General features: G+C 46.6%; 1 protein-coding gene across 4 annotated transcripts; it reads right to left on the bottom strand.

Moving 5' to 3' along the window:
* Window positions 1-4,435: 4,435 nt before the first annotated feature.
* On the bottom strand, window positions 4,436-10,530 carry tra2a (transformer 2 alpha homolog). 4 transcript variants are annotated; one of them, XM_088600368.1, is made up of 9 exons: window positions 10,342-10,530; window positions 8,618-8,751; window positions 8,185-8,338; window positions 7,933-7,986; window positions 7,148-7,336; window positions 6,725-6,840; window positions 6,318-6,434; window positions 5,538-5,608; window positions 4,436-4,969 (listed from the first exon to the last, which is right to left on the bottom strand). In XM_088600368.1, exons 1-9 carry the CDS (start codon window positions 10,375-10,377, stop codon window positions 4,959-4,961), a joined length of 882 nt encoding a protein of 293 aa, XP_088456494.1. In that variant the 5' UTR covers window positions 10,378-10,530; the 3' UTR covers window positions 4,436-4,958. The 4 variants fall into 4 exon arrangements, with proteins under 4 accessions (XP_088456494.1, XP_088456491.1, XP_088456493.1 ...); XM_088600365.1 differs by having other exon boundaries at window positions 8,185-8,350; window positions 10,342-10,528; XM_088600367.1 differs by having other exon boundaries at window positions 6,318-6,431; window positions 8,185-8,350; window positions 10,342-10,528.
* Between the last annotated feature and the right edge of the window lie 708 nt (window positions 10,531-11,238).

Below are 11,238 nucleotides of genomic sequence, written 5' to 3'. Positions count from 1 at the left end.
TTCTCTCGGCGTCTGGAGCTGCCTCACTTTGTCCCCATGACGGGAATCCCTGGCACAGCAGGAGCAGCTTGCAAACATGAGCTCCTGTGTTCTGACAGCAGCTGCCTAACTTCTAATCATTGTTTTGCACTTTTTAAAAGTTGATTACTGGCTACGGATTTCGCAGTCTGTGGAAGAGAAGGTAACGCCTGCAGCGCTCAGCCCCTGTCGATCCCACAGTGCGCAGCTCACAGGACTGACTGTGTAGCCAGATCTCACTGTCCTCAGGAGCTGAGCACGCCCCTCTAAGGACTGCTGAGGTGGACCAGTAGGCGGCGCTCTTCTCTCTGGTCCAGGTTTTACAGATACCTCGCTGTGGTGACTGAGAGCACAGGGCTGCAGGAGCTGGGGTATTTCCAGGGATAAGCTGCGGTCCTGTCTGCGTGGTCATTGAAGATCTCGGGGCTCTGTTGGTGAGAGTGTTAACCCCACAGTTAACACACATTCCACCCTGGGCCGTCCTGCACTGCAGCTGTTTCTCAGGTCTGTGGTTCGTGTTTCTTCTCCGTATGAACCAGGTGGGTTTACAGTAAATTAGACCACCTCAGGATATGTGGACATTAATAAACTCCAATGCATGTAGTCCATAGAAAAAGTGTTTGTGAACTTAACATTAGACCATTTTCATTTGAAAAAATCTTCAGAGACAGATTTTCTTAGACTCAGCAGGTGGTATTGAAAGTAGCATTTCTATTTTTATATTTTAAAAGATTAATTAGGCAGTCATTCATCAAACTTGTTAAATATATAGACACTATATACACACACACAGAAGAGCATTAAATCACAAGAAAATTAAATTATAATACTCATCTGTTGTGGATCTAGATGCTTCTCAGCTCAGTTATGTGAGTTTGTTGAAAATTGCTCAGGTTGTGCAGGTTTATTGAATATTAGTGAAATGGCTGCAGTAATTTAGCTAATGCAGCCTGAGCTCTCCAGCATGATTTTGGAGAACCTGTCTGTTTAAAATTAAATTGCTGCCAGGGTGTGTGTTACATCCTTAAACTCTTCTGGGCACAACGGAGTTTGTATTTCACAGCGCAGCCACAGAAGTTACTTTTTGACTCCATGTAGTTTCAGGACAGGCAGTAGCTCCAGGTCTGCAGTTACTGCAGGTGTGAGGCTGAGCCGAAGCAGCTGTATGAAGGCAGTCACAGCAGTGTGCCGGAAGGCAGCAGCAGAACCAGGATAAAAAGAACCCGAACACTGGACCACTGAACTCTGGAAATGAGTTCTGAACGTCTGCCGGAGGCAAGTTCTCTTAACTCCGCTAGGGCATCCTCCACCGCGCAATAAATGTTAAAGCACAGAGTGGACTGATAATGGAGATGTCCGCTATTCTGCAGCCGCTGCGGTCATTAAACCAGGAGGAGCCAGCTGGACGCGTCACAGCACGACCTTGCAGGACAAAAGACGAATCCAAGAATGAGCTAGACTAGACTGAAACGCTGTTAAGTTTGCAGCCTGTAATTATTAATTATTTCTACACTGGTAAGAAACCAGAAAACATGTTTCCACATAATAGAACATGTTCCGGGATGTTCCAGCCTGACTACACACAGGGCAAAAGTCTGTCTGCTAACATAGTTGAACACTGGAAGAGCCATTCCTAATCCTGACCTGCAGCTGACTACTCCGATATGGAGTGTGAGCTAATAACATTAAGTAATCTATTCTATGCAACTTTTTTAGACATTTAAAAATATATATATATTTGCATATTAAGATTTATGCATTTTTACTTTGATCAAAGAAAACAGTAATAATCATAAAAACGTAATACACTTCAAACGTTTAAATTGAAAGAACTGACTGACTTACAGCACTGTAGCTACACCTGGTGTCGGGACAGCTACATTCTAAATGGAGTAAATTAAAAGAAGAACAGTTCTGAAACCTTGCTGTTATGGAAAGAAATTTCACTTCTGCAGTTGTAAAGGTGTTTCTCCTGAGTTAACAGAGTGCAAGGCTTCAGGAAGATGTGGTTATCCTGACCTGGAATCCAGCACAACACCTGCCTGGGCTTTGCAGGAATGGCAGAGGCCTGGAGTACCACTGCCTTGTGCTGAAGCGCCCATGCGACAGTGCCGGACGAGCTGAAAGGGGCTGCAGTAGTTTTTAAATTTAAATTTAAATCACGATGTTATGTTAAAATTGTACGCCGCACAAGTAGGACCTTGTGTAATATTTGTGTACAATTTTGGTTACTTCCCTATAGAAAGCTACTGTTGCTCTGGAATCAGTCCTGTTGAGAGTCAGTCATTCCTGTGGGTAAGGGCATCTCTTTCGAGTTAAATACAGATAGGGAGGGATCCCGACAGAAGATTCACAATCAGTGAATTGGCATCAGTGCCCGGCGCTTAGGACTCTTAAAGCTTTTGGTAATGCCTGGACAGACAGTAGGGACAGCGCCCCCTAGGGGCCTTTAAGAGCATGCTCGCAGTTTTCTGTGCACTTAAAGCCGCCACGCTCTGCAATGAGGTGGTACAGGGGGCCAGAGGCAGCAACGAGTGCAACAATCTGTCTGAACCCTCTTGAGCTCTAGACAGATTGGCAGGAACCAACCCTTTCTCTAAGGCGGCGCTTCCTGGGCTGCCACTTGAACGCGCAGGGCAGGTTCACCCCCGCTGCTGATCGCAGGACACCGGTTTTGACCGTTGCATGTTTTTATCACAGGCAGAGGCCGTTTCTCTGAAGGACTGGCACATTTCAGGTGAAGAGAAAAGAGCTGACAACTATATTTGGAAGGGCCAAGCAATGACGCAGAGGTTAACTCCATTCTGAAAAGTAGGAAAGAGCGGGGATATAAGGTATATCCTTTACCACATCGACCTCTCCATTGACAGGTTTTTGCAGTCCCGCGGAATTAGTCTTCTATCTTCCCCAACACTTTCACACATTCCTGCCCCTCGATTCCCACATGCAGCAGAAAGGTTAATCTTTTCCGTGTGGAATTAACCTTTACAGTGTACTGCACCACCCTGCTTGCTCTGTTTGAAAGCTGCATGAAGCCCATGGTGGATACTTACAGTATGAGTCACATGAGGTGCATGGCACTGCCCATCATCCATCAGTTTGCCAGAGGATGGAGTTAGGTTCAGTTTGATGCGCAACCCAAAATAGTGTCCGTCAGTCCAAACAAGACTTTTCAAAGGTGAGTAGTGAGTACTCACAAGTCTATTTACAGCACAACATACATGTGCGATATGACCACTGCTGCCTTGATTCCTGGTCAAATCTGTAAGGCAAATGAGGTCAAAGGGGGTCTTCAAACTTTAACAGAGCTTATTTGACATTCCAGCTTTCTGTGAAGTTTAGCTAGATCCTGGATTTCTATTTCATGAGGGTTACCTTGTGTTGTAGAGTGCATAGTTATCTGACAGACCTCTCAACTTATCAGCAAGGAGGGTCTGTAACACCTACTGTAACGGTTTTAAAATTGGTGGAGGGAAAAAAATAGATACAAATTGTTTAAGCTACTTGACAGTGTGCTGCAAAAAGTAAAATATCATTTGTTATTCTACACTGACTGCAGAATAAAAAAAGTCCTCTACTACATACTGAGGTTTGTATTTGTATAATTTATATAAACATGATTAAGAGTACCACACTGTACTTCTGTAACTTGCAGATTAAAATGGTGTTCATGACTGGAGCACTATACTGTTGCCTATTAGCAGCTTGTGACCTTTGGCCTGTTCTTCTTAAAGCAGGCAAAAGTAGTGCCCATTCTGAGCTTCTTAAAGAAGTTATGCAACAGCTTTCCATTTGGTTACTTCTACATTTTACAAGCTTGCCAGAATCCCAAATGTTACAATTTAGCATAGATCTCAAATATCACACCATAGAACAGTAGGTCACATCTTCAGTTCTAATAACAGCCCCAGTGTCAAGATACATGCAATGAACTTCCACCAAGTCAAAATGTTCAGGGTCACGAGTCCTTGATATTCGGACACCAACTGGAAATGGTTCAAGTCAAAAGTGTTAACTGTATTTGGAAACGCATTCCACCCTTAAGTGCTTGGACACGGAAGTTCAGTCTGGTCTTGGGATCAAATGTTGTAAGAAGCAGGAGATAATTGTACAAGGGAACAAACCAAAGTTCAAAGACTCAGAAGTCACAACATGCAAATGCCAGGTTCCAGATTCAAGAACAGGAGTAATATGAACAAACAGGAAGCTAAGATTCCAGCTGCTAAGCTTGAGATGTGCCGCTTTTTAAGTGTAAAGATAAGACTACAAGCAGGACACTGCAATATTCACTTGGAGTGAGAACTACTCTTCTGCAAACCACAAATTAACAGGCTGAAGTTGTCTAGAAGGAGTTAATAGTGTTACGTTTGTTTTAAAATCTAAAAAAATGTAAAAGACATGAAACCAGACAGACAAGTCAATTTTAAATAAATTTTAATTTTGTTTTTGAAAAAAAAAACAATCACATCCTATCAAAATAAACCAGTTCATCATATCTGAACTGAATGACATTTTCTGTTCAAAGCAAACTTTGCTCAGGAGTTTACCTGGTTTCAAAAAACTATTAACTGACAATATTCACAACAGGATAATGATTCAGAAACAAATCTGCCCCTCTATGCTTGCAACTGAGATAAGGAAAAATCACAATGAATACGTAGTATACACAAGAAAAATAAAAGTTTTATATTCTGAATTACCTCATTATGCTGTACACAGATGAACGAAAAGTCCAACAAAAACTTATACAAGACACTATCAAAAAGTAAACATGACCTTTTATGGTAATCACACTCAGTTGAATTAGAAACAGCTTTTAAGTAATAAGTGTTGGCATACATTTTTAAAATGCCACAAAAGTTACCACATTTCTTTTAAAAAAGTCAAAGAACTTATAAAGATCCAATATGAAAAAAACTTCCCAAAGTGTTCTCTTCTCCTTAGTACCGCCCTGCAAAAAAAAAAAAAAGACAAAAAAGTCACCTCAGTGTATGACTGCAACATTAAGGTCTTAACTGCAGATGCAGACTACAATTGAAGACACCATGCCCCTAACCCAGAAGGGCCCCGTCAGTTTTCATTGATGAACTTAAGGGTATAGATTCAACTATATACAGCTGGATGCTGATCTCACTGCCCCAGAAAAACTCCCACTAAACTGCGCTCTGGGACCGCCAGCGGCCAGAGGAGCTCGACTTGCATCACCCCCCTCCACAGGCCCACACATTCGCAACCTCGTCGGACCCCAAGGATGGCACGACAACGCGCCGACGTTAAAACCACGGGGCGCCATCTCTCGGCCACCGATCTAGCAAGCCGCTCCCAGCAGGTCAGCGTCATTCACCGGGGTGCCTCACAACGCCGTGACCAGCGGATGTGTGGACGCCAGGCCCCGACGTGCAGCCCTAGCAGAGCGCGACCCGCTTCAGCTACACCACCCCCCTGCGGGGAAGACCGCTCGGCTCCCAGTGGCGCAGCGAGGACACCACCGGCGCTGGCCAGTCCTGCCGGATACTCACGGGGGCTGTACGAGCGGGACCGGGAGCGGGATCTGTATCGGCTGTAATACGGGGACGGGGATCGCCTCCGGCTACAGGGGAGAAGACGAACACAACGTCAGTACCGACCAACAAGTTTCACACAAGATCTTGCACAAGGCATTTGAGATTTACAGCCCATGGTAACATCCGGGCAACTTTTTACAATTTCAGAGGCACGGGCTTTCACACACAGCTGCCCGGTCAGCTCTTTATAATAATAATAAAAATAATTGCTTACACTTATATAGCGCTTTTCTGGACACTCCACTCAAAGCGCTTTACAGGTAATGGGGACTCCCCTCCACCACCACCAATGTGCAGCCCCACCTGGATGATGCGACGGCAGCCATAGTGCGCCAGAACGCTCACCACACATCAGCTATCAGTGGGGAGGAGAGCAGAGTAATGAAGCCAATTCATAGAGGGGGATTATTAGGAGGCCATGATTAGTAAGGGCCAATTGGAAATTTGGCCAGGACACCGGGGTTACACCCCTACTCTTTTCGAGAAGCGCCCTGGGATTTTTAATGACCACAGAGAGTCAGGACCTCGGTTTTACGTCTCATCCGAAGGACGGCGCCTGTTTACAGTATAGTGTCCCCGTCACTATACTGGGGCATTAGGACCCACATGGACCGCAGGGTGAGCGCCCCCCGCTGGCCCCACTAACACCTCTTCCAGCAGCAACCTTAGTTTTATACTGGATGAAGTTAGACGACGCACTTATTTGACACAGAACGCCAACACGCTCTTGCTCACCTGTATCTGTAATCGTACTCGTCGTATCTGTCGTATCGGTCGTAGCCTCTGTCGTAGTAAGAGTCCCGGCGACGCCCGCCACTACTGCTGCCACCATTGCTGAAGGAGAACACACTACTTTTCAATAAAAAAGTGGGTTTCCCCCACCTCTGCTGCTGGCAGAACACAACATGGAATGATTCAGCACAACTGAACTCCTGTAGACTACTAAATCAAAAAGGGACAAACCGCCACGAGAAAATTTCATTATAAAGCTAATGCATTTCACACACACAAAAAAAAAACACGACCTCGTAATTCTAAGCAAAATGTAAATAGCACCAAAAATCCTGGATTGGCTTTTGTGCAATGATGTCTACTACTTGTGGCACAACGACACCGGTCAGCGGAACTCAAGAGAAACCTACTGGGTGGGCCGCCCCATGTAGATGCCAGGGGTGGGCGTGTGTGGGCGTTTTGTGATGGAGTAGTCCACTCTGATGCGCCTCCCATCCAGCTCCATTCCGTTGGCACGCTCCATCGCCTACGTGCACAGAGAACAGGGTTACACCTACTGAAAGCCCTTACCCTGTACAGAGGTGCACAACTAACTGGCAAAAGGCACAGAAAGGGAGACAGTGTATTACTGTCCTACACTGCCACCCAGTGGTACATATCAGCCTGTGGCACGGAACTGTCCAGAACAGCTCAGGTGAGCTCGTCATGCACTTTGCCACAGACACTGTGGAGTGGCACCGCGCTCCTAAACCCCAGAACCGCTCATCTCTCTTCCCTTCAGCTGCCCTGCCCAAGCCGCCCCCGCCTGGCGCCGGACGGGCCGGGGAACCCACCTCCTTGGCGTCGTCGATTCTCTCGAAGTAGACGAAGGCGAAGCCCCTCGAGCGGCCGGTCCTCTGGTCGTACACCACGTTGACCCCTGCCAGCGGCCCGTAGCGGGAGAACACCTCGCGCAGGTCCCGCTCCGTCGTGTACAGGCTCAGGCCAAACACCCCCAGACAGGTGTTCGGGTCAGGGTTGGCCTGCGGGGAGACGCATCTCACTGATAGTAGTATATAGTAGTGCAATATCGTTTTTTCACACTAAAGCTTCACTTATTACAGTAGTGTGGAGTGTACTTCCGGTTTCCCTAACTGCCTGGAGACAGACCACACCTTAAGCAACAGTGTTTAAAGCAAGGCTCGTCTTGTCAACAGTGAAAGTTTTCAACAGACTCCACTTTATTTATCAATACATATTATACTTTCCTCCAGAAGACAAGATGGAATATGAAAACTAATGGGCAAATATAAGTAAATAACACTTTAAAAGGTCCAAAAGCCTATAAGTAAATATACAGCCCTCTTTAAACTAAGGTAATTATTTCCATTACATTTAAATGTTCACAGAGCATTAATTTAAGGTTTTACAATAAAAACGACAAAAACAGAGTTGACATTTGTGGGTAACTGTTTTGACAGTTTTAATAACCCCTTTTGAGAAACTGCCTTCCAAAATCCTTCAAAAACATCACAATATACATAAAAAAAACACCTGACACCTCATTTCTAGACACTCATTCACATCTACGTAAAGCTACCTATTCAGTTTAAAAAAAGATGGATAAATTTCAACATACCCTGGCATCACTATGACTGTATGTTTCTTTTTTGAAGTCATTGCTGAATCTGGTCTGTTGAATAAAAGGGGTTATTAAAATTGTTTAATTCCACGGCGTTCTTTCCGTTGATCAGTGAAATGCACAAATCACACTTCGTCGGGCAGAGGCGAAATCACAGCATCGGTACCAGAGCAAGTGTTAAAACTCCACAGACCATGCAAGTCAGAGCCCAAGACTGGAGCCGGAGAGGCGTTTCCGGAGGAGACTCACCCTGCTGCCCGTGTGCCGGCGGCGGTTGGACATGGGCGAGGTGCTCTGGCTCTTCTTGCGGCGGTAGTCGGGGGAGTAGGAGCGGCTGCGCGACTTCTTGCGGTGCGAGTGGGAGCGGGAGCGGGAGCGCGTGTAGTGCCGGTGGGAGTGCCTCCTGGAGCGCGACCTGGGGGCGGGAGGGACCCCCCAGAGAGCGTGAGAGCCGCCCGACGCCACGGGGGAACCCCAGCACCAACCCCCCCGCCCGCGGCGGAACGGCCTGCCGCTTCAGGGAAACTCGACTGAAACACAGGCGCCACGGCGGGCGTACTCGAGCCCCCAGATCAAGCGGCCGCCCGACCCGCCCTGGAGAAAGAAACCCAGAGCAGCACGGCCCCCACCCAGCCGGTCCACTCCGCAAGGGCCTCACACACACACGGCAGGCAGGACTCACCTGGACTTGGACCTGGACTGCGACCTGGACTCGGACCGCTTGGAGGCTCGGGAGGGGCTGTGGGACGCAGACCTGCTCTCGGACTTTACGTGAGCGGGGCTGCCTCGGTCTGATTTCGACTGAGAGCGGGACTCCTAGTGTTACAGGGGCACGTTAAAAAACACGCTGCAAACCACACGCGCTCAGGCTGCAATACATTAACAGAACTTCATGTGCTGTAGGAGAAAGGGTTAAGATTCCATCACTTCATTTTATTAAAAATAAATCACCCTCTACTGTTTAATTTGACAGTATTATAACAGTATCCCTTGAATTAAACACATTTCCCTACTTACACCTGATCACCATAGTATAAACTACATTGATCATGCATTTTAGACTACAAGTAGGAGAATACAGACACTTGGAACATAAACCATACGTTTACTTAACCTAGGACTCATTCATTCTTCCAGATTCTTTTAATGCTACTTCTCTCAGGCTTTCTACTGTTCTTCATTCTTCGTTTTTCCGTTTCATATTCCGGGTTTTCTTCCCCAAATTGAAACCGTTTCACTTAAGACTTAACAACGCACGTGCTTCTATCTGACCATTCTTCCGTTCATTTTTTCCCTTCACATTTTATTTTCTGATCTGTACAAATTTTCATTAGCCTTCTTTTATCTTGGATATTCTTCCACATTCTTGGATAATACTCTTCAAATCCTTCACGATCAATTACCTTAACGAAAAAAGAACATTCAGTATAATTAAGAACATGGGGTTTGAAAAGAAAAAAATGCCTGCTGGATCTTTCTATACGTTAAAAGGCAAGTTAAAAAAAAAGATCTTATCCAGCAGGATAAAAAGAACAATTGCACTAGTTGCTACACAAATGTTTACAGGCCTTGTATGGAGGTAACCCACTTATGATGCACGCCATTACAGACCCAGGGTGCACCAACTACAAGCTGCAACACAAAGGCTGCTGAAGACTTTGTATTCACTTTAAATCAGACCTCCTAGCCACGGAAGACCACGCAAATTATAGATATTGTCTAGCAAAGCGCCAGGGGCTGACGAGGTCACGGAGCTGGCAAATTCAAGACGACCAATGCGTCGGATCGCTAGGATCATTTTCAGTGAGCATTAAAACAGCGTTCGGCGAGGGACTGCGCTTCAAAACGGACAAGCACAGGCCGCCCCACACGCTCTCCGCCGCGACAGGCTTCGCTGAACCGCAGCTAATCGGAGGGCAGCCGTGCCCGCATCCCTGCCGCTCCTGCCGACAGGCTGCAAGCCTGCACCGGGCCGGCACTGTCCCCCCCCCCGGCTGCAGCCCTAAGCTTTCACACGCCCGACGGGAGCCCGGCCGGGTTACAGCCGCCTCTCCGCAGCCCGCAGGATCGGTCTCTGCCGAGCCCGGCGCACAGCACCCACGCGGCCGCCGCACGGTCACCCCGGCAACCCGGGCCCGCTCCCGCCGCGAGCCGCGCGGCGCCCGACCGCGGCTCGAGCGGCGCCTCGGCCCACTCGCCTAACGCTCGGCTACATCAGCCCGCCTTCGACAGAATATTACATTTAAAAAAAAACAAACAAACAAACATCACGGTTTTCCTGACTAGATACGTGATGTACCAGCACTGCCTTATTTCTACTGAAGCGACGGCAGCCCAAAAAAAAAGGCACAACGACCTGAAAAAAAACACACGTAACTACATATCGTTTTAACTAAAAATACTTACTCGTCCTCCGAAATTGCTGTCCTCGATGTCACTCATTTTCTACGGACGTTTAAAGTATATAAAACAAATCTACTGCTAACCCTAAAAGGAAAATAATATTTAGAAATTCTTACAAAACAACCTACGTTGCTGCCTGTGTTAGCCTGAGAAAATGGCGACGGGCTGTTTTCGGTTTTTATTGCTCACGGGAGGTGGGGCACGGGCGCTTTACGTCACAAAGCCCGCCCTTCTTCTTCCCATGAGCCTCAGCGACAATACAAAATGGCGGGTGGTACCGCAAGCATGTCTCGTGTAACTGGCGCTACTATCAAAAGCAGTTTATTTTCAAACTTAAGAAACGAATCATAAAATAACTCAAATGTATTCACAACATACAGTGGCATAAGCAGATAAGTAGAAGACGACCATGTCTAAGCACATTTGTGAATGTGTGATACTGTTTGTTTCCTCTGCCCTGGTCCAGTGTTCTAAGTTTGGAATTGTGATTATCTCTTAATAAATATGATCTAACACATTTATTGTTATGGTTGCTAATGATTTAACATATGGTAATGTCTACAAATATTCCTTTTGGAATATGTTTTTGGAGGACAGTGAGGAGGTTCAGTGGTAGCAACTTTTTGTACAGCTGGATCTAAGTTGACAATGTCCATGGTAACTCTGTTACCAGTAAATCACCCTTGATAAAGACATTGACAAAATGAATATGTATGTCTCCATGTCCATTGTTCAGGCAGTGTGGTAACGGCCTGTCTCATTGCCCGTTGGCCAGGCAGTGTGGTAACGGCCTGTCTCATTGCCCATTGGTCAGGCAGTGTGGTAACGGCCTGTCTCATTGCCCATTGGTCAGGCAGTGCGATGGAACTGTCCTTAGACTATGTCCATTGGTCTCCATGT

Source organism: Lepisosteus platostomus, chromosome 12, assembly GCF_059453375.1.
Source record: "Lepisosteus platostomus isolate fLepPlt1 chromosome 12, fLepPlt1.hap1, whole genome shotgun sequence".
Classification (NCBI taxonomy): domain Eukaryota; kingdom Metazoa; phylum Chordata; class Actinopteri; order Semionotiformes; family Lepisosteidae; genus Lepisosteus; species Lepisosteus platostomus.
The sequence above is the reverse complement of the archived record's forward strand: the minus strand, read 5'-3'. Positions and strand labels throughout refer to the sequence as shown.